Raw genomic sequence first — 24448 nt, forward strand, 5'->3', positions numbered from 1 at the left:
TATTGAATGAAAACTACTTTGTTGATCAAAGGAGCAGGAGACTAGATCTGAACTTTTGCGCATGGCGGAGGCACCTTCGTACACGATGCGTGCACACAATATGTGAGTGCAGCTAAGAATACACTAGAAAGGCTAGAATTACCATAATTACACTCATTTGTGCACCATTTCATTTTAGGCCGTCATTAGAAGGACAATGAACATGGCCTTAAAACCGCTCTTGCTATCAGATGGGGGTCAGGCTCTTACCTATCTATGGTTTACTAATGAGACTGTGCAGTGGGAAAGTAAAAGACATTACATGAGAAAGCCCTGATGTCTACAGTAGTTGTACACCGCTCCTTTGTGGACCGTTTTTGATGGGTTTTGACAGAAAGACCAAATAAGGCAAGAGAAAACATTGACAAAACATGACCCGTAACTTGTAATTTGGATACCTAAAACAAATTTGAAAAAGCAAAAGAGAGCAGGAAGTTAAAAAGATGTGGTTGCACAAGTGTGCACACCCTCTTGTATCAGAAGAGTTTGCCAATAGCGCACGCAACTCATTTTTACTGTAAATGAATTCAACTGTTCTGGTAGGTATTTCCTGATATTTCTTCTAGTAGAGGCCTGAAAATGTTGGACCCCGGTTTGCCTGCCACTGGTGGAGTCTTTACAACCCTCCAATACACGGAAAAAGTGTTTCATCTTAAAAAGGCAGACGGATCCACCATTCTGCCTGACCAAGATGAACAGGATGAGTTGACAAAAAAAAAGAAAATACGATGACCATATTAGAGAGTGCTGATTTCATAGCATCTATTAAAATACCCCCCCATTGTCAATGTTGTTCCCAATCAAACATTTTATGTTTCCAATCATCACGGCAGGGATGTTGAAAACAGTGAACTGCTGATTAAAATATTCAGTGGTGGCAAAACGAAACAGCCTCTCTCATGTCGTTTTTGTTGTTTTCCCATTCCAGTCATTGCCAGCTCTTTTGTAAAATTGGCGAGTCCACAATTTCGTTCTGCATTTGGTGTCATGGTGAAGTCACAGAGCCATTCTCCCAAATTTATACCCTCCACTGTGGCTTTTTAGGGCTTTTTTTTTTTCTTTCAACAGACTGCCTCACATTCTGTAATTGTCCTGTTCAGTAGTCTCCACGCTTTCACATTTAGTTGACAAATATCATTTAAAGGTGATGTTAGTGACTTCAAAGATCACTTTTAAACGGTTTTGTGGTTCCGGTTAGACTCTGGTGTGTGCTTATACAATTTGTTTTAGGTATCCTTTAGTCACATTCAAAGAATGAATGTGTGAGGGTTAAAGCTAGCCAGACTACAACACTACAACTTTAGTCATCATTTGAGGACCCAGTAAATGCTTGTAAATTCCTCGGGCTGTTTTCAAACACAGTGCATTAACGTCATTAGCTAATACTTGCTTGATGTGATCAAAACTTTGGGGTTTTTGGCATTGACTTTCCAGCTAGACATAAAATAAATATTCTTCGAAATGCTAAATTAACTTTTGCATGAAAACGCACTCTGTTTAAAATGAATGGGGAACACTTCAGTAAAAAAAAAGTAAATGAAAGTAAAAAACAATATATTGATTTAAAGTAAAGAAAAAAAATTGGCACTGACTTTCCAGCTAGACAAAAAGTAAATGTGCAGGGCGGAGTAAGTTTTCATTCAAAAAAAGATTAAAAAATCAAGTAAATGAAAGTACAAAAAAATATATTGGATACGCATTATTTTTAATGTGTAAGGAAATTGGATAGCAGCCAGCACGAGGGCGGAGTTTTAAAGTGAAACCAATTTAAGATAAAAATCAAAAAGCTCATATACAGCACAGCACGCTCTGAACGAGTGGGAATAAAAAGATCCCTTTGTGGCTTTACTGCTGTGTGTCATTGTGCTTTTTCTCATTTGCATCCGCCAGAGTGTTGGGGCGGATGTTAGATGGAGTGTGTGTTAATAGTGAGCACTAAAATTGGAAATATTAGCATAGAGCCAAGTCAATTACCCATCGAGTCGCTGCCTCAGGTAGACATTCTGGAAAATGTGGCTAAGTGGCTGAATTAACTCACCCAGGAGAGTGAAAATGAATTTACCAGTGATTTCGTCAGTGATTAAATCACTTTGTCACTGGGTTGAATCATCCAGCACGGCCTCTCTTAAACGCTCCCGGAAGCCAAGCACACTCACTTCAATAACCAGACAGAGTTGGCACACCCTTGGTCACTCACACACACCTTAAAATAACGTAAAAAAAATCAATCTAAAGACACGTCTCATCCCCCAAAATGTTTTCCAGTGAGTAATCTATTCATCCATTACTTCAAACTCATCTATGCTATACTTAAAAATAAATGGCTTAAAGATGATTTCATTTAAAATCTGTATTATGTTTTAAATAGTCATCTGTTAAATTGCACTTCCATAAAAATATAGAGAAATAACAAATACAATGAATATAAAGAATTTAACTGTTTGTGCATCATGATCTAATCCTTCTGGTGTATCCGCCTTGGTCACTGGGGGCAAGATAAAGTATGCACTGCAATATCGTCTGTCTACATGTATTGCTCCACCATTTGTGTTCAAATATATCGATGGTAATTATTAGCCTGACCATAGCATTTTCATTACGATTTATCTTTAAGCTAGTGCAGGCATTGCTAAGCAAAACAGTTTGGTTGTTTGATACACACAATTTGTAATTGTAATTGCTTTATGTTTAGTTAGACAGTAAATTTCATCTGGAAGCCCATGCAACATTCATATCTCAAGTTTGCACCCGCAAGTCACAGCAAAAAAAATTGCCTAAATGGCGGCTCGTATTTAGAAGAATATGTAACTTGTGACTCAAAGTTCCACTGTAGCCGCAAAAAATAAACACTAGTAGGATAGGTTCCACAGGGGAGAAAAAAAAACCTGAAATAGATGAAATCCTAAATAATAAAGCACAAACGGGCAGAACCACTATAAATCTAAAAAGTTCCATCCAAACTGCAGTCCAAAGTAAATGTCAGTAACTAAAGTCAGTAAACAGAGGACTATTTTATGGCCATTGTGCTTTGTTGACAAAATAAACAATGTGGTTGAGTGCTTGTGAAGCTCAAATTAAAAAGAAAAACACATCAGTGAATAGTAGGAAAAGCTTGTTAAACAACACCTGCTTCTCTCTCTTTGTGTAACAGCAAGTAAGCAAGTATCGAACCATTTGATGCTTCCTTGCTTACATATCATTAAATATGCATGGAGGAAATGCACGAGGCTGCACCGACAACTTTATAGCAAGAGGGAAACGAGTTATGAACGTAAAGACATCCCTCGGCTTCGCTGGCAGAACTTAATAGGATTGTTTACCATCCTTCTTGAGCCAATACTGATCATTAACACATAGCCTGGAATCAAGGCACAACATAGCGGGAGTGTATGGATGTATGTATGGTTGTATGTATGCATGCTTATATTGTTGTATGTATGGTTATATGGATTTATGGTTGTATGTATGGTTGTATGTATGTAAATTTATAATTTAAGCCACTAATGTGCGATAAAAGAAACAAAATAAAACAAAATGAAGCAAAACGGTGTGACCATTTGCATATAGTCACAGCCAATCTTGTCAAAGCACAGTGGTATACACGCATCGGATGCCAAGTGGGTAAACGAGCTGACTGCCTAACATTAAATCCAGCCTAACATTTACGACTCTCACTACTGCAATATGCAAGAATTTATTATCCACTCTGAGAAACAGACCACAGGCACACAATGCTCCATAAAATCAAAGACCCAATCAGTTCATCTGGCGTTATGCAGAAACAAGCCATTCCTCTTTAAGGCCATGTGTGGATTTTTGCCAATGCTCGCGACGGCATATCTGTTTAAACTGCTGCACGTTCATGTTTATTTAGCGGCAGAGTGTTATATTTTGTGCTGGCATTTCCTTATTTTCAGGTAATGTGGGAAGACAATCTGTGTTTTTATGCAGTACGATAACTTTTGAATGCAATTTTTCTTCTGCAGTTCACAACTGTGAGCCAGTCGTGCGAGCAACTTATCAAGTGTGCAGGCCGATGCATAATATATCCCCTTGTGATGTTGTAAGCAGGAAACTTACTCTGCAGTTGCCCAACTCCTCTGCAGACAATATAATGGTCCCGCATTTCTTCCCGGGTATACCACTGCAGAGAGAAAGACAGGAAAAACACAAATGATTAGAATCACCACAGCACGTCACAACTGACGGATGCTTTGGACTGAAGGAAACAACAGCGGCTAGCAGCGTGACACATTTGTCATGTAAAACTGCACCGGAGAAATTGTGTGACAACTCTAATGAGCGCATGATTTGGTTTCTCCGCTGCGGCTGCATCTACTTCGACTTGCATCTTTTTTTTTCTCATCTTGACGCAATGTGGTGGAAAACCGGTGAAACACATGAGCACATGTGATCCGCCTGAAAAAAATCCCATCAGAGCATGAACACTTATTAGAACAGCAGAGCGACTACGGTGGTTTAGCAATCCTATTATGTGAGCACCATATTAGAAGAGCAATTGCTCCGTTGATTGTTCGTATTTTGCTCTTTTTCCAAGCGGGATGTTGATGAGGTTTTCGTTCAGTTCTCACATCCTTGACAGTAAAAAAATTCAACATGTTCTCACTGCTTGTCTTCATTGACGTAAGGTTACAAGTCGAACCAGGACTGGTTGCCTGACCAGCAATTGGACTAACATAGAGCCAGGGGAAAAAAATCCTTAATCTGTATATTTCTGACATTTTAAATCTAAATAACTTTAGTCAATCAAAAGAGCATCACCACTGATCTCAAAAGATGCATTAGAATTCTAATTAGAATGGAACAAATTCAGAAAACGTTATTGTGGAAAATATCTCCTAGTATATTAATTGCTATAATTAATATTCATTGGCCAAACGTTGAGCTGAGCTTATTGTTATTCTTCTGGCAAATTTATTTGGGAGCTTTAACATGCCCAAATTATATCTGCGAGATTGAGTTGGTTTCCAACCAGACACCTCACCACACAAAACAGAGTGAACATTAAACTTTGGCAAATGGCCAAAGTAACATTGCGAGGAGTAGGCAGTTGTCATTTGACCAAGAATATGTCATGATCCTGTGTCTTTGATATTGTAAGGAGGGGCTAAGCAGCTCTTATTACAAATCCTACAGGCGCCCCTGTGACGCCTGATCTTTTAACGAGGTGAGAATATGAATGAAGCGTCAAGGGCTGGCACTCTCTCGTTGCTTCTTCAAATTCTGCGGAGACCCTTTTCAAGGTGAATTAAGCGTCCTTGAATTATTGATGTTTCGGGCCGAGTCGTCGTTTGATGGAAACCTCCGAGGAGCCAATAAACGTTTCACAGCTGAGGCCAAGCCATAGTGGTCGAGTCATCACTGCAGTCATTTTTAAAATGTGTTGGCCTCAAAAGAATCTTTTTAATCAGCTGCATGTTATTGAGTGCTAAAAGGGGAGATGAGTGACTTTTTAATATCTTGTATAAAAATAGTCCATCCAAATTTGAAATTAAATGACTCAGTCCATCTCCACTTATCTGCATATTTCTGAAGGTTGGCCAAACAATTAACAATTTATGCAACCAAGCAGTGAGTTTCTCAGGCGCTGACTTTGCAGTTAGGCTGGTTAAAGTTCCAGAATGGTAGAACACTTAGTATCATGTCAAAGCCAAAACTTAACCAGCATTTCAGTGCTATCACAGGTGTGTGTGTGTGAGCCATTTTTGTGGGGTCTGCAGTTTAGTGTTAGGTAACAGTGTTAGCTTCCGAAATGCAGCACAAACTTTGTGCTGACATGGCGGGGTTGTATCGGGGTGTGTGTCCATTTGCACATTCCGGGCTCTGCTGCGCTGAGTAGATCCCCACTGCCGAGGGGGATGGCCAAACACCCACGGTGAAATCGAGTACCATCTTTGTCAATCTAATAAAAACCTGGCTTGCTATTGCCCAGCAAAATATGTTTCTAATTATTTATCCTTGATGAAAGCGTGTGAGAGAATGTACTGCTCAATGTGAAGTGCGACCGGTACATATCTTAATGACAAATTTGCTCAAAATAAATTGAATTATGTTATTTTTAATTAAATTCATCTATGACAATTTAAGACTAATCATGACTAATCACAATCTTCCAAGGAAACCATAATGTCTCATTCATAGTGAGCTATTTTTAGAACAGGCCAGCGGCGTGTGGGAGCCACCTGGTTCCTGTGAGGAAACATGTTGGTGACCCATGATCTGAAATCTCTGCTGCCTCCCTGATGTTCACAACCTCATAGTGCAATACCAAAACCTTCTGGATCTCCACTAAAACATGGAGTAGAATATCGACCTGCCGATCCGTAGAACTTTCATGTTCACCACTAGGCAGTGGACAACGAGAATCTACTGGATCATCACAAGAACACCTAGCCTAGAACCTGCTGATGATCATTCTAAACACCTACAAATGTTGAGAATACTTTGAAATTGTAATAAATGTGGTAAACAATACAGTCACTGTAAATTTATCTCCCAACGTTTTTTTTTTTTTTCTATATCGACTGGTGATTGGAATGCTCCTTGCATCACTGATGATGAAACAATGTGAAACGTGCAGCTTCCCGCGCTAACCTGCTTTACAGACACGGCCTGCTGTAGGTAATGCGAGCCAACAGCTTGCGAATCTGCAGCGGCTCACCCTGCAAATGAGCTCAGTGGTGCTTTATGATAGTCTTGTGTGCTTTGCTGTTTCCGCTCCAGCATCAGCTCTTGTGCCCTGAGAATGAAGCACCTTGGAAATATTTGGCAGAGGTTCTGGGTAATATTTCCGTTCGCTGACACACATGCATCTGAGTCAGCCTAATTTTGTTGCCCATTCAAAAAATGTTTTTGACATGGGGGGCACTCAGGGCCTTTGCCCCACCCCTTTGCGAGCCACTGGCCGAAAAGACGACTCTGTAAACAGCATACCATAAATGGCGCTGGAGCAGGGGATTAATGAAGAAAAACAAGAGGAAATAAAATAACGCGGACGTATAATTGAGGCAGACAGCATTCTTCAAATGGAAATGCTGTATTTTATAAAAGGACTTTTTGAATTTGTTTTTGCTTCTGCCACGTAGACGCAGCTTTTCGTGCACTGAATTTAAAGGAACGGAGGGGAGTCGCTTCGACAAACAAGTTGTCTGTGTTCACTACCACAACCGCGGTAACACCCATTTCCACCTGCTCACCTCTATGAACACACCCAATCCCGCCCCTCAAAAAGAAAATGCGACTGCTTTCCACTACTCCTGTGCTGGGCATGAAAATAGGGTCTATAAATCTATTCATTGACTGACAGGAAGACAGTGTAAAGATGTTAGGACTGGTATGAAGGGGTCCAGTTTTCTGGTACTGGTAGTAACTTAAGCAGAAGTCGCTGCTTTTCTGCATATTGAGACAGTAGATTGTAGAGATGTTCTTCCAGAGCCAAGGGTGTCAAACTCATTTTTGTCTCGGGCCGCATCGTTGTCATAGTTTTCTTCGGCGGGCCATTATGACCATCAACGCCTTTTATTATATACAGTATAGGCTACAAAAATGAACAAAATTTTAAATAACTATTTTTGAAATCAGAGACTACAATAAAAAAAATCTAATATTTAAAATGATGAATGGTAATTGCTAGAAATACCTCGTGAAAACAATTTCAAATTTTAGTATTGACACGAAGTTGATGCATAATTTGTCTTTGCGGGCCACATAAAATGATGTGGTGGGCCGTTTCTGGCCCCCGAGCCTTGAGTTTGACATCAATGTTCCAGATGCTAATTTATATGCAGCCCTCACAGCTTTTAGATGAGTTATAAAATTCAGATCTTTATAATTGTGTGATTTACTTTATTTTCTCTCGCTCTGTCGCCATCTCTCTCTCTCCAAATTGTTTGTCGGGGAGAGATTATACTCGAAAAGAGAGAGGAGGAAGGAAGTAATTGTTGATGCTGCTCACACGAGGTCATTAATATGAGGGATGCTCTTGATATTTAACAACGCTGCAACGTGTCACATCAGAGGAAAGGGGAGGTGCTGTCTGCTCAACAGTCCGAGTGTGAGCACGCAAGAAGATGATTCTTTTTTTTTTTTTTTTTCTCATACAGCGGCTGGTGCAGGGTGCGGTCTTCATGTTTGCAGCCGTATGCTCGGTAGAAACATTAAGACACATAAATAATTCAATCATGTATAAATTATACTAATATTTAAGATTACACTGAGTTTCATTGGTCTGGTATAAACCTGCTGTTTTGTTGCAGGTCAAATTATAACCCGTTTGACATTATTTACATTATCGCTTGCTTGTCCTTGCTTTCTTCTAGTAGTGGAAGCAGAGCCCAGAATGTGTGGCAAATTAACGAGTGCCAAGCCAGTGCCATAAACATTCTGCTCATCTCCAACTGCAGGGAAGGAACCATTGAACTAGAGCAGCATTTCTGACACTTAAAGATCAGCTTGAGAAAAATGGGGAGCCGTGATTGGTTGTGACCTGAGACCTGGCAACTGCAATGTCATTTTCAGTAGACACCAAGGGGCAAAATGGCCACCCACTGAGATGGATCAAAACAGGTGGATGATAGGGTTGACAACTTAAATCTCCATCAGTTTCATTTTTCATCTTCCACAAACACTGCATTAATCAGAACACTGTTTCAACAAATTGGACTGCACAGAACATATTATTACAAACAAAACTTTGAGGTTAATTTCCCCTTTAATTTCACACTTGATAGGTGGGCATGGACAACTTTTTTTTTGTTTGTATACAAACATTAAAAAGTCAAATGTGTCAGCGCTAAACAAAAAATAATTGCGTCGCTTGAAGCATGCAGCATAATTCCAGCCAAAAAGTTAAGCCATTGGAAAGTTGCCACTTAACAGAATAATTTCATTGCAAAGGAAATCGCACTGAATCAACAGTGGCCTGAATGAGCATATGTGCCCGGTGACAGAGGTGAGTCAGGGAGCAGCAGTAATCTGGCCCAATGCCACCGTGAATGCTTAGAACCACATCTCACCTCAAAAGAAGACCACAAGGTTTCCAAAAGGCATGAAAGGGGGATTATACAACTAATCCTCTTAATCGTCACACATCGATAAGCATCCATAATCCGTCACCTCAGCAGGGTTTTTAAAAAGTGCTAATTCAAACGACATTAAAACACAAAATGTTCTTCAGTGAGAAGAGTTGCCTCTATTTAACAGTTAAGCACTACGTATTGTTGACTGGTCAACAACACAATGCCATGTCTCCAAAACGTGGCCTGGCCAATCACAGTGCAGCAGAGAAAAACAAACCCAGATGTCAAAGTAACATCCGTTCATCCAGATAGGTTTCATAGAAATATTTGTTTTCAGTTGAAAAGCAGTGTGGAGGTCCATTGAGTAGTTCATCCAATTTCAATGGCACATTTCTGGAGAGATTTGATGACGCTTAAAATGTACCACAAAAGAGAAAGTGGCAAACTACACAAAGATGCATCCTTGCATCACTGCACAGTTAGCAAAGGCTTTTGTACATGTGTAACAGAGGCAATGAAAAACTTTCTGTGCTGATGTCCACTTAAGATTAAAAGTGATTTCTTTTGAATAATTCATGTGGTCATTATGGTGTGTAGAACTTTACATAAGAAAATGTGAAAAATACTTTTCAGTGTCATTGTCAAGCTGTTCTTTCCATTTTGGTGAGCCAGGGTAATTTTCTTGACATTATATCATTTCATGTGCCCGCAGCAAGAGCAGAACATCCCACTTTGAAGAGCAATGCTCCCTTCTTTTTGTTGTTACACAACTTTTGTATTTACAGATGTCTTCTGGCCTTTATCTCCATTTTAGTTTCAGGCCACTGCTGAATAATGGCATTCATATCACAGGGTTGCCTTGACCTCCCCACGGTGCTTAAAGTAGACCGTAGGTACAATCTGCACTTCATTTTCTTTCGATGAATAGATTGACGAGCGGCAAGAGTTCACTTTACCTCCCATGCGCGCCGTCGTTGCCGCTCGAGGGAGCTTTCAGCCATCGTACTGGTGCAAACGCACAAACTATAAAAGAAGAAAACCCCCAGCTCTTCTATAAATGGCGTCATCTTCGCAAAAGAGGAAAACTTTCAATGATGGTATAGTGACAGTTTGGAATTAATTACTAATAGAATTGATCTCAGTGGCAAAATATGTAATGAAAGTCAAGGAAAAGGAAATGGAATTTCGATCTAACGTAATATAATCCGTCCTTGCTGCATCTCAATGGATGCAGTGAAATGGCTTTGTGCACACGCTATTCTCAGAGGCGCTTCAATGTTACAGCGTGCCTATACAAGTTGCCGGGCCAGCGGTAAAAGGTTAATGCCGCCTGTATAATGAACTCCATTATCTTGTAACATATGCAACCGCTTCCCACGGGCTCCGCGCAACATCCCAAGCCTTTCACCTGCATCGGTCACTCATTTAGCCTTCCATTTGTTCAACCATCAACAACAATAATGCATGTCTCTCTTTAAAAGCCGATTATAAACAAAGGCTTAGGACTGTCATTGCTTCGATGGTCCTAATAAATATAGATGGAAACTGTTGTTTTGATTATAATGTATAAAGAACATTGATCTAAAAAAAAAAAAAAACACAGCTCCACATTCATTTTCTGTAGCACTTAACAGTTCATAGGTGAGCTGCAGCCTATCAATTGGTTGCCGGCCAAATTGCACACAATTCAGTCAATCTAATGTTCAAACCCCAGGAGTATGAATAATTTCGGGCTTGACTGGAACATACATTTTTCAAATTTGTTTGCGTATGCAGCGAAAACCCACTCAACCATAAACAGAATATAAACTTCATAATAAGGTCTAATCTAACTGAAACTGCATTTTCTGTTTATAAACCGAACTAACTACTATATATTTAAAAAATGTCATCAGTTTCATTTTCGTCCTTGTCAATTAATTTTTTTACAAGCTTTCAGGGTTAATTTTTAACATATTTAATATGGTATTACTATAAAGTCGTACAAAAGTTTGAACAGTTGTGTTCGGCATTGCACTTTAATCTACTATAAAAATCCCAAAGTAATACTAAAACTAATCAATGCTAAAATGAAGCATTTTTGAAATAAATAAAAAAATCACATGAGCCAACAATTTTTCTCTAAAACCTAAAAAAAAAATAAACATAATCTTAAAAAACACAAGTCAAAATGAAATAAAAACTAACTCTACACTCATAAAACTGCTGGTTCAAAAACAGCCCAATTTGGTTCAAAATTGAACCGACCTGCTAATTTGACCCCCAATTTCCTGGATTGTTTTAAAACAACCCATTTTTTTTAACTTAGTAGGTCGGTCCCATTTTCAGCCCAGCAGTTTCAAGGGAGTAATGAAAGGTCCAGCATGATTGTAACCCTGCTCTACACAGGAAGTTTGGAATCAAACCTACAACTTCAGAACTGCAAGACAGATGTGCCAAACCCTCTGTGCCGCCAAGCCCCGGTTCATTGCCATTATATTTCATACAGATGTCAACATTAGTTAGACTGGCACAATCTCACCAATTCTAAAACAAGCATGGGAAGCACGAGGGTGGAATTTAGAACAGATCGGATCTCACACGGCAATTCGTCAAATACAATTGATCAGTCATAAAATACCGACGGTAGGAGAGACCAAAGGCGCATGGTGGGTCGGTGAGAAAACTAAAATAGAGGTTAGAGGATGTGGATTTGGAGAGCACATTGAGTGGTCCAGGAAAGTGGCTATAAGGAGGGAGGGTAGATGAGAGGTGAAGTGTGTAAAATTGGAGGAAAAGGGACCTTAGAAAGCAACGTGCCTTGAGGAGGGCTCCTTTAAAAGCATAGCTAACACATTTCCTTTCTACTTGCATTCCTTGAGTCCTGGTTTCAGAACCGTTGGCTGCATGACAAGGAAATGGAGCCGCGCCATTACTTATTAACAAATATTGGGTCTCAGATCTTCCCAACGGAAAGGACTGAATAGAAACCTATCAACAACTCTATCTGAAATACCATCACCAGCTGCCGCTGCCAAGTGAGATGTTGCATCGGTTGAGTAGCAGAATCAATACCGTTGACGTGTTCGCAGCCCAAGGTTTGCTGCTTTTCATTTTGTTATCAGCACTAAAGGGCACTTTCGCTACCACATTCAATACCGTCACCGTATTTTTTGTGTGAAGAAGAAAAAAATGTGTGGAGAAGTGTTAAATCCAATTATTAGGCCTGCCTGTCTATCTGTCTGTCTGCCTGCCTATCTATCCATCTGTCTAGCCTCTGAAGACAATCACACCTAACATGTAAACACAAGCATATTTTACAACATTTCACAACTGACATCTAAATACAATGAGAACAGAACTGTGAAGGTAGTTACACTTGTGTGAACACAATCACACTTGAACCCTGAAAAGAATCACATCTGACCTGTGAAGACCATCATAACCGACGGCAAGACAATTACACCCGAGGTGACAACAATCACACTTGCCATGTAAGGACAATTACACCTGAAGTGAAAAGTTGGCACCTGGACATGTAAACACACTCTCACGTGATGTAAAGACAATCACACGTGATGTGTAATGACAATTGCACCTGACTTGTTAAAACAATCGGGCCTGAAATGCTAACAACTGACTTGTGAATCGCACCAGATTAGAACAATACAGAACAAATCAATTGTTGCTCCCCTTCCTTTAAATTGGTAAAAAAGATAATCTCATATTCCCTTACCAACCCAATGAAAGTAAGCATTTTTAAACCACAAAAAAAAACAGCTTGAGTCTGACAGGATTTGGAATCTAATTTTCCCGCTAGATTGCGTTGCTAATGACAGTCATTTCTTTGAGTAAGCCCTCGGTTGTGTTCAATTAGCCGCCTCCTTTGGTGAGCACATGGTCTTATGGTTCAGGCTGATGTAGTCACAGATGGCTCTATCCAGTTTGACATATGGATCATCGCCTTGATTATGTTCCGACGGGTGACATCAAGAGGAAATAACGCGACACATATGAATGAGCTTTGAGCTTCTCCCATTCAAAAAAAATTGGAAAGCTTCTTGAGCAGGGGTGTTAAACTTATTTTGATCGTGGGCCACATCGTAGGATTTCCCTCAGAGGGCCGTTATGACTTACTACATGCAGAATTGCCACCTGCGTTTGTTATGTATACAAACGCTTCTAAAAGCTGAAAAGCTTGAATAATGAATCTAAATAATAATAAATTGAATAAAAACTCATTTGAGAGTACATTTTCTGCCAGAATTAAAACCAACATATCTATTTAGCAAGAACTGTGAATTTGACAATGTATTTCCTTCATGGTGCCAAATGAAATAATTCTAATTAAGGCCAGATTTGGCACCTTGAGACCTTGAGTGCTTAAACGGCGGTACTGTTTGTTGGAAATTAGGCTAAATAGGACAGACGTACCTGAGAGACTTCTCCAGGCGACTCGCGGGAGAGCCCACAATCTCCCCCAGTGTGCAGTGGACCTGTCCCAGGAAGTCCTGCCATGAGGGGGACAGTAAGAGCCACGGAGACACGGCGCAGGTTCGGGCAAAGGGACGGGCGGCATGTTCAGGCGGGAATAACAAAGAAAGTAATTGAGCATCATTAAAAGCATTGCACAATCGGAATTGAGAGGACATCTGAGGCAGACACGTACGTTAAAGTCGGCCGGCTTTTTCCCAATTGCGGAGAAGGAGGAGGAGGAAGAGGAGAAGGAGGAGGAAGAGAAAGAAGGAAATCAAGAAAGCAAAAGAGAGAAAGAGAGAGAGACCGGGCAGCAGTAGCAATGACACAAGAGAGCAGAAAGCACACGCTACTTAAATCATCATCAAGCAAGATGGAGAGCAAAAAGGGGTCGATTTGGGTAAGATTGGGTGGGCATGATGGCGATGGGGGAATGGGAAGGAGGATGAAATGACAAGAGTCGTACTGGAAAGGGTTTTAGAAGCCATCTGCTTCTGCAGCACACAGCAAAACTTCACAATAGAAAATGAAAAAGAAACACAGATGCAGGAATGTTTGGTCGTATGCAAAGCATAAGTGTTTCGCTCAGAATACACATTTGGTAGCTGAGTAGGTAGAGAGAGAAGTTGTTGATGTTAGTTCTGGGTGAAGTAGATGGGCAGGTTGCTAACTAGGATTACTATATTCAAATATATATATATGTCATTAATTAGAAAATAAATCACAGTCTTTTTTTGTTGTTTTTCCAGAATGAAATTGGAAAGCTGATGTGGCGAAACCTTACAGCAATCATGCACAGAGCTTAGTTTCTCATTTGAAATAAAAGTGTGAAACTTCTGCATGCTTGAGTGTGTGCTGCAACCATAATGTTGATTAGTGTATCTCCAGGGGAATTAAAAATATGTTATCCACTTTGTCAGTGCTGGAATTAAAAGCAAAACAATTTTAGCACATGATGCATCATTTTCTCAAATGGAAGTTTTTAGATGGCATATACACGTACTTTGATTTGCAGACAACCAAAAGGTTCAAGACAGGCGCATATGTAAAAAAAAAAAAGCAAAAAAAAAAAAGCATGATGAATCGCACTGAGGGTCTACGACGTGCACTTAAGATCCTGCTCCACAGACACGGAGCTTTACTTACATGCTTGGCCAGATCGGGACTTCTAGAATCAATATCAAACCTGAAAACACAAAGAAAGCACTTTAGCATGTTAAAGTGCTCCACTTACCAACAATGGCACAGATGAGCTGCGTAGAAAAGGTTGAGTAAGCCAGACAACTGTGCAGCCGCACACCAATCAGAAATGCATCTTTTTTTTTTTTTCATGGGCAACTTTTGGAAAAGTCATCAAGCTATGAAAAAAAAATATATATGTATATATATATTTATTGCTGTCTAATGACCCAAATTTGACCCATACAGTAAGTAAGGCACCTGGGAACTCATTCAAATCATGCTTAAATAAAATGTGGAATTTGTCTCCTTTGAAGAAAAAAAAAAGATCTAAATCTTGTGTAAACAAGGCTTTAAGTCGCATGCGTCTGCCAGTCAACGTAAAAGTAATTAAACTCCAGAAGGCCTTGGTTTCCTTCTCCCCATCCTCCTCCTGTGATAAAAGAGAGATGTAAATGAGTCCCTCTAATTGCAAAGGGAGAGGCTCCCTGCTGTCCACACTCTCATCACGATAGTATGCAAATGAAGAGTACCAAACTCTCAGGAGATGTCCACAAGGGAAATGGCGCTTATGATAAAGCAAAACACAGCAGTCTTTTTAACATCTCTGAGTTTCAGGAGAAATGTGGGGTGCTCAGTCCAACGTCCGTCAATTGATTTTTGCATCTCTCAAAATGAAAGTGCACCCCGCTGACCTGCTCATTGGGATAAAGGATCTCTAAATGACGCTGTGCACCTCTAAGTGACACATTGACTTTGGATTCAACACCAGTCATGTTCTGTTTCAGACACAGATATATCATATCGACAATACTATCATCAATATATACGTATATTTCTTTTTACTGTTACAATATGTGGACTGAGTACCTTGGCAAATGGACCTTTGCAGCCCTCGTGTGTGTGTGTGTGTGTGCATGCAAAAGGGCCCCGCACATGGGATCTTGCCAAGTTTTATAAGACTTGCTTTACTTTGACAGCGGGGGGGGGGGGGGAGATTAAGGATAAAAGTTTATATGAAATATGTATCACTCTCATAGCGGTCCATTGAGACTCAGTGCCAATGAATAATTCCTCAGGAGAGGAGTGAGACGAGGAGGAAATGAGAGTCAGGTTAAAGGACGAGCGAATAAGGACATGGGGGTATATTTAATGTCTCCTCAGCATGAGAAGCAGATTTGCGAGGCACAATTTTAACTGCAAATTATATTAAATTAACCTGACGTGTTAGGATAGCAAATGATGTATGCACTGCAGAGACAAGTCCCCGAATGAACAGGAAGATTTCTTGTGTGCTGCTACATTGCCTTTCCCCAGTCTAATGTTGGCAGTACAGACACTCATTAGCACTGACAATGCTCATCTTAATCAAGTCTACCACCTGAGACAGATTAGGTTGCGGACTTTTTTTTTTTCTCTCGCATGCGTCTTAATAAAAGCCCTCTATAAAGTCAAGCAAAAATGTCGGGGGCATCAAACGTCATGTGAAATTTATTTGAGGTTCAAGAAAGGTGCATATAGTGGATAAATTCGAATTCAGCTCTTTTGTTGTTCATGCCTCTAACCCGACTAGATTGTCATTATTGAAACACATCCTGAATATTGAAATGTCTCTTACGTGACTCATTTATAAAAAATGGATGGATAGTGACCCCCTTTTGAGTTGTTGGCTGTGAGCATGAGCGAGTAAGCTATATGGAGTATGTGGTAGGAAAGATTTGAAGCAGCTCTCACATGTGGATCACGCACAAGTCGGCCTCAGCGAGTCCTCCGAGCAGCTCATCAAAGTGGATAACTTACACGTCAAAGCGCAGGTTCTGCTTCTCTTCGAAGAAATAGTCCAGGATGTATTTCCTGACAAAGTCTGGGTTCAGTGTGTTGTCTATCACCTCCGTTCTCCCGAACTGTGTCAAAACATGGAGAGATGGCAAGATGAGTTTATTGCAATGATTCTATCACAACATCACGTCTATATAAATGAAGCGTGAGACATTATTATTCATACAAATATGATAACAATAATAATAATAATAAATGAATCTATAGAATACCAATTTCTCCATAATGATGATTATCGCAAGCACATGAAAAGCACATGAATATTTTCTCAGTCATTATTGTATGTTGTATTTGTACTTTTCCATGTCTAATACCCACATCAAATGTGTTTTTCCAACCTTAACAATCTTCAGTATCGTAAAAGTACATCTTATTGCAAGCATTGTATTTACTACATTTTATGTACATACAATTCTGCAGAACTTAGCTTAATGAATTTATGCACCAAATTTGAACAACAGATGACCAAAGTTCCCAGTTGTCAAAACAAAGTATGGACAGCCACTTGTCTCTATTGTGAGTTTGTCTTGTGTGAGAAGACCCAATTTATAAAATGGCGGTTTAGTGTCGGCAGAACACTGACATTCACATCATATTCAATTTTTTTTACCTGTCGTGTTTAACAGTATGGTAAATCTGTTATTTAATCCATTATATTATGAGATTATTATACTCCCATTTCCTTTGTGCTTGGATGAATATTCATTAAGACTAACATTACATCGGTATTAAATTTAATCAATTTATGCAGTGGGAAGGCAGTGCTACAAATTGTGAGACGGAGACATAACCAGAGGTTAATAGGACAGGACAGGACAGCACATAACAAGAAAGAAATGGGAAACAAAGCATTCTTACACACTGTGTGGAAGATATGCAGTGTGTAGCAAACAGAACAGGAGTGGAGCGGTGACCCTGGCAGTGCTACCCGTGTGTGGGATTTGAGTGCAACTAAACGGACAGTCCAGGAAGATAAAGTGATCACATAAACCGGATGTCATTAGCGAGCAATTCCACACCAAGAGAATAAATCTCCTTGCCATGTGTCTTGGGAGACAGCTCGTAGATCAACATAGGCTCGTGATTTGTCAGAGTTCAACTCATCTGAAAATGTCCATCCATCCGTCCGTTCGTCAATCCATCACTCGTAATCAAAACTTAATGAAAAATGTAGTCTATAGCAAGACCTCACTGTATCGCAGTATGGGTCTTCAGGAATTCATCAACTGAGATTGCATTAGCAATACAGAATAATTGCACAATCATGCTACAGGGAAAAAAAAGAAAAAGCCAAAGGAAAACACTTCATAGTGTCACTCTAATTACCTTGATTCAATTATTTGCGCCCTCACCCACTTTGATACAAGACTCGGTGGATCGAACATACGATCTGCTGTTACGACAGCATCTAGGATGTTACGCATTGTAACTGCTACATCCTATTCTCGGAGTAAGAGAAATAAATGAGGTTTTACTCCAAGTGATACTACACTCCAACCAGCAGCCATCATCAGCAACGAATGAGAAATCAGCAGCAGCAGACGAAGCAGACATGTGGTGCTGCTCACTCTTTGTCCTGTCTTCTTCCTTCTTTCAGAACTGGCAAGAGGAGATGGCATGTTGATTCATTTTCCAGCACCGCTCGAACAGTCATTCCCAAGCACTGCCATGAGATATCATCAGGTGTGCCGTGGGAAATTATCCAGTATAATTTTATTTCTCTGGAAATGATCACAAATGTGCAGTAAACCCCCTGCATATTTGCAATTCGCTAGTCACAATTTTCTTCTTCCGTAGAATCTTTTTGTAACACCCTAAGGCACCAGAGGATGATGCCAAAGCCCTGTCTACTGGGAAAATAGTAAATGGCTCAAGTGTCAACATCTCAATTGGTTTGAGATCTTTGCATGTCGATGAGGAGCTTAGTTTAGCCTGGGTTGTAAGTGGAAGTAGCAGAGTCTTGCATCTAAGTAGCTAGCTATAAAAAGCTAATGCAAAATGGTCTGGAAATTGCTTTACTGGTTGCAAAGATGCCGGTTTGAAATCATGTATCAGTCATTCATTTATTTTGAAGGGTAATGCTAAAGTTTATTCACGGTACGGCTCAGTGGTTTACTCCACAGATAATGTGGTAATCTGTGATCATTATCTCTTCCAATAATGAATTGTGACAGGCAGAGCACGTCAATGCTCATTCATTAGATGGCAGAAGGTACAATAAAACTGTATTTGCATACTGTAAAATATTCATGCAACAGATAAATCACTGATGGCTGTGTGTATATTAGCCTTTACACACTTAGTACACTGAGCAAATTGAAATATGTGAGTAGATTGAAATAAGATTATGATACATGACCCGCGAAGCAAGCCAAACCAGGCAAAGAACGGGCATAAAATTAAATCTATACATCCACTTCCACCCCAAAACCAGAGAGTCCTCAAATCTATACATAGAGCAGTTGTGGCTGCAAACGCTTATGTTGTGTTTTCTAGGCATGACAAGTACTGAGATTAGGTCGCAGTGTTTGTCTAAACTCGGCTCTCCAGAGGTTCTTAAAATTCAGTTTACTCACAAGCGTGTCAACCAGTTGGAGGGTTTGTTCCCAGGAAGAATAATTGGATCACGGCTTGGTGGTAAGCAAAAAGTACTCCAAGCAGCCCACTCGGCCTCCAGAAAAACAAAAAACGCATTACACGCACCACTTCGATTTGTCACTAACTCACAGCTTGACTGTTCTGTCAGCAGCAAGAGATGGCCCAAAGGTTCTGAGATCTGGCTCATGGCGGCGGAAGAGTTACCTCACAGAGCTGAGGTTCGAGGTTTGAGGAAAGGCTCTGGCCTTCTTGCGTGATACTCTGGCTTCATTACACACACACACACACAATGTAGCCCAGGGAAGTAATGAGCAATATCAATAACCCTTCATCTGAGAATCTGTTGCTCGGCGGGTGTTTTTGTTTTGATTGGTAGCATAGCAAGGGAGGTCTCAGCAGGGAATTCTTTCAAATTGACCGAGAAGAGAAAAATATGGGAAAACCAATCAGACCATTTTTCAGGTTTTGCTTGCCATTTGTTTTTCAAGATTTTTGTTCTGAGAAAGAACACATTAGAGATACAAATGGAAGGATTGATTTTATTTTTTGCTGTTACAGTCCACTTGCAAGTTGGGGCTGTGATTCATCAGAATGAAATAAAAGGGCTTGCATATAGATGGATAAGTTGGTGCTGACTTCGTAGAACGCATTAGCGCCACTCAGAGGACTGGAGTAGGACAGTCATTACTTGAAAGCAATCAGCTAGCCTCGTTTCATAATGTCATGTTAGTAAACAGGCTTCAATTTGACCACTGGGTCTAATTGGGGCTTAGCGGTCAATGGCCTGGGGCTTGCATGGGAGATCGTTACGCACAGTGATTAGCAATGTAAACGCAAACACATGCAAACACGGCGTGGGCGGTCATGTGCGTTTTATAGAGGTGACCTGTGTGAGCTGAGGGAGGTGTGGGTGGGTGGGCGGGCGGACATGGGGGTCTTACCTCTCGCCACTGTTTGCATTCCACACCTTGCGTGTACAACACCACCACTGTGGAAACAAGAGAAGCCAGAGTAGATCAACAGAACAGTTTCATCTCAAATGAAATAGAAGAAGGATGCTGGCAGAAAAGTGCTGACCACGTCAACGCATCAGTTAACGCTTAAGACTCAGTGGTTAATGTCAAACATGGTAGGAGTCTAAAATATTAAATAACACGATAAATGCTTAGATGCATTGTTAAAACAAACAAACAAACAAACAAACACAGAAAAAATAACTTACAGGGATCCGATTTGGAGAACGTGTCTCTGTCCAAGAGATTTCTGCAAGAGAGAAGAAACAAGTCAGAATCGTTTTTAGTCCACAGGGTGACATCCTAAAGTCATTAGCATTTTGTGTGACAATAATTTTGTTTTCCCCCTCATGTTTTTGGTGTCAGGTGTTACGTCCCAAATCTTTGCAAAAAGCAAGGGGATTCCTTTAAAATGATATTGACTAAATATTAGGTACAGTTATAATAGGACATTCCCTCTCAGGGATCTCCTTAGCAACTCCACAAAAAGACATCCAGATCTCGATGAAGTCTTTTCAGATGAGCTGCACCAATAAATAAATTGCATGCAGGTCGGAACAATCTTCATCCCTCTCAGAACTGGTGAGAATTCAATGAATAGAGATGAGATTTTTGGACAGGATTTAACCAAGCAACAGCGCACCATAGGCATGCTTGTCATTCCAAATTCCTCTGCCACAGAGACGTGTGTGGGGCTAACAAATGCGGCTTTGTGAGGTATTACATTCGGGATGACCTGACTCCTGTTGGAATATTGTCAGCTTCATTATCATGAGAGATAAGAAAAGGAAAATCCGTGACTAACTCACTCTGTGTATCAGCTTAGCATCAATTGGCATCCACAGTCATTAGCACTTTACTCACATTAGCACCAAACACAGCCACCAACTTGAGGGAACAAAACGGTCGCTTTTACCACACGATTTTAAATGTCAGAACTTGAAAAAAACATTTCAAACATGGACAGATCCATAAATCAGTTTTATACTTTAACAATAGATAAACTGTAATAAAGTGCTGTGGACAGATGCACAGACAGATAAAAAAAATATGACGGTGCAGATTATGGCTGCTGTCAGTCAAATACGTAAGAGTGACTTGGTTGTTGAATTCATCATCTGACTCCCAGGTATTTGTACACCAACATATAGAATTCAATTTTACATCAAATTGCCCTTTAAAGAGGCATTTTAAATGGAAATTCCTTCACTTGCTCAAGAGATGCTAACTGCGACTGCGGGCCTGCAGAGAGAAGAATGAATAATGAAGGAGGTGTAGGAGGAGACGAATGAGGAAGAGACACCTGGTGCCACCAAAGTGAAGGTCAGCAGATGTCTCCCTGGCCATTTGTTTGGCTCTGCATTACGAGGATTCAGTAAATGGAAATACTGCAGGCAATCCCATCAAATCATGAAACATTTGCTTTGCATGATGGCAAGAATTGAAGAATTATGATTTCACTGTAGTGTTGCCAGAGTAGTAAAAATGTTAGCTATAATCGTTTTAATCATTTCTGGAGGAGAGTTTTCAGGTTTTTACCCGGAATTTCCCATTTTTTTCATGGAAAATGTTAACTGAATATTTTATTAGTGAGTTTGAAGAAGTTTTGAGTTTGGAAATCCAAACTTTTGTCATGAATAAGCTTTTTTCAGCTGCTGATCAGATGTTGAGTGGTTTTGCAAAATCCTTTTGGTCATATTCACAATTGCACAGCAGCAAAACAGAAGAATATCCACACAAAACAATTCACATCACAATCTCAAGTTACTTTCCTGTAGGCTTACGTGGCCAAACCCAAGAGTGTTTTATTGCAAGTCAATACTCACATGAATTAATGAGGCCAGATGGGGAGGAGTGAGAGAATATTCCACAGACAGAGATTATGATAACATTAACTTTTCGCACAAACACTTCAATGCAATTAAATTCCTTCAGAGTTTTTCACATCATATTTGCATTTGACATTTTGGAGAGGAGGTATATTTTTTGTCAAGCAGATGTCAACAAACGATAATGAAGTCGGCAGCGCTCATTGAAAGTCCCAAAAAAGTCACATGTGACTTGTTACTCTGATTGCCGACACGTGATTCAATCAAAACACGTTAAATACTGTGTTAAAGAATCCGAACATGACATCATGCTAAATTGATCAATTATAAACAATATAAAAGAGAAATGTCAAGTAAAACCAAATTATGGGGCAATTTTTTTCCATCCAATACCATCATGTGAAGGTTTAGCCTACCCTTGGGAAATTAGATTCCATGACCACGACTATTGGAGGTGGAAAAAAAAAAAATTTGACCCTCCAGATCCTCCCAAAAGTAGTTTGTCAGTTTTAAAATTATTTACTTGTAGGTAAGGTTCATCTGCTAAACATAAGGTTAATACCAGAAAACGTTTACACTTGGGTTATGATAAGCAAATCACGGCCATATTATGGGTTCAACCTCGCTTCCATTATTCAGAAGTTTGCTGAATTAAACGACGGCCTTGAGTCGAACTGGAATCTTGGTAAATGCATATTAAAATATGCATTTGGAACATCTCAACCAACTTCCGCCAGGGCTCTACTCTGCGTCCGTTTGTCCGTCCCTCCTGTTTGCTCGAGGCACTGTCAGACAAAGGAGTGCCGCTCAAAGAGCGCTAAGTGAGTGGAGATGCAGTGTCTGCGCTCACTTGAAAAGAAATAAAGAGCGCCTCAGGGTGCGGGAGAAAGCTAAGTGAAGGAAAGTTGAAAATGTACACCTTCCATCGTTGTCTCTAATGTCATACGGGAACTTTTAAACTCTCTCCAGTGCTGCTGCTGCTCCAGACTTGACCCTTCAGCCATCCTTTGTCCTTCCGTGAGCCAGTGAAGCAGCGGATCATACAGGAAGTATCGCCGTGGTCGAGGCTATTGACATTTGGAAGCCATTGCTCTCCGAGAACGATTTGCAGACGATACATCAATGAAGTCTCGGGTTTCTGGGCTACTCAGTAGTATTAAATTAAACTGTTAAGCAGTCAGTCAACGTTTCGCTTGGCAGTGCCTTTGTCTTTGGTATGTCACTGCTGGCCATCACAGTAGCATACTACAAAGGGAGTCTGGCTGATTTATTTCTCATGCTGAAGTTTAAGAAAGAAAAAAAAAGATCCGTTGTCAGATTAAAGGTACTTCTTCATCTGCTTCTGTTTTTTTCAATTTATAATTTGAGCTCTCCCTGTCAGTCTGTCCATCGATCTGTCTGCCTGTTCATCCATCCAAGTAGAATTTTAAGATTGCTGCCTTCACCAGGAAACATTAAATTGTTACTTCCCCTTCGTTATATTTTATTACCTTTTATGTGCAGTAAATTTAATTCAATCCTATTCAAGTACACATTTCCACCCCATATTAAGCACAGTGTTAAGTTTAAACTGTAATTAATGTTACAGTCGCTCACAAAAATATTAAAACTTTTTCAAATAAAACCTCTCTGGATTTTGATGAACACTTAGGCCTTCTACACTACTATATATACTATAATATTTGCTAAGATAAGTATTTTTTTAGCTGTAAGAAATCCGACTGTATACACTGCAAGTTAAATACAAAATGTAACTTGGAGGCGTGGTTATGAAGTAATGCCTCCATGACAAAAAATACAATTGAACTTTTAAGGTCGCTTGCTTTATGGGATGATATGGTTGAATGAGCCTGTGGTGGATTCATTTGCAGTGTGGACACGGATGGGTGAATATCTTCTCCGGAGGGCGTCTTAGAGTCTTCAATAACACCACAAAAAGTGGCCAGATGTGTCCGAAAAGTTGCTAAATACAGTGGTGAATTTAAGAATTTGGCACTGGGAAGCCCTCGCTTTGGTGCAAAACCCGAGCTTCGCCCCTGGTTAGAGCCCCGTCAAGATGAAGCGCTTCGCCAAACCTCAACATAGTTCCTTGGCAGTCGATTAGCTTTCAACTTTTTTTGTTTTTGTTTGCATGCATAGCCAATTTTGTACCCCATTTGCGAGTGTACACTTGCAGTATAAAATTGTATACTCTCACCCGCGACAAGAAAAATCCTGCAGGCTATTGTAAAATTTTAATGGACTAAAATGTGGAAAAGGAAGCTGATTTTGTTGTTGACGGATCCGCTGACTGTAAGAAGTTCAAAGAGCCACAGAAGAAAGAGTCTTCCAATGACGTAACGCTTGTAAACCTGTCAGTCATTTCACATTTCCTAAACCAGTGGGGTGTTCATAAAACACACTCTTTGGAGCCGTAGGGGCCATCTGAGAATAGTGACAAAACCAGCTTGAGACAGGA

At 40.1% G+C, this 24448-nt stretch overlaps 1 protein-coding gene across 3 annotated transcripts in view; it reads right to left on the reverse strand.

Annotated features, from left to right (window-relative positions):
• cpne5a (copine Va) overlaps positions 1-24448 on the reverse strand; it is a 54590-nt gene that overhangs the window by 22489 nt on the left and 7653 nt on the right. The window contains exons 5-11 of one of the 3 annotated variants that reach the window (XM_088368727.1): positions 20371-20411; positions 20090-20136; positions 16512-16615; positions 14679-14718; positions 13726-13740; positions 13491-13567; positions 4120-4183 (exon numbers count right to left, since the gene is read on the reverse strand). In XM_088368727.1, coding sequence (XP_088224853.1) covers positions 4120-4183; positions 13491-13567; positions 13726-13740; positions 14679-14718; positions 16512-16615; positions 20090-20136; positions 20371-20411 — 388 coding nt within the window. Of the gene's footprint in view, positions 1-4119; positions 4184-4542; positions 4682-13490; positions 13568-13725; positions 13741-14678; positions 14719-16511; positions 16616-20089; positions 20137-20370; positions 20412-24448 lie in introns of those variants that run through there. The other 2 variants (XM_088368728.1, XM_088368730.1) reach the window with 2 other exon arrangements.

This window comes from Syngnathus floridae, chromosome 2, assembly GCF_059516105.1.
Source record: "Syngnathus floridae isolate MCC-2025c chromosome 2, RoL_Sflo_1.0, whole genome shotgun sequence".
In the NCBI taxonomy this organism is placed as follows: domain Eukaryota; kingdom Metazoa; phylum Chordata; class Actinopteri; order Syngnathiformes; family Syngnathidae; genus Syngnathus; species Syngnathus floridae.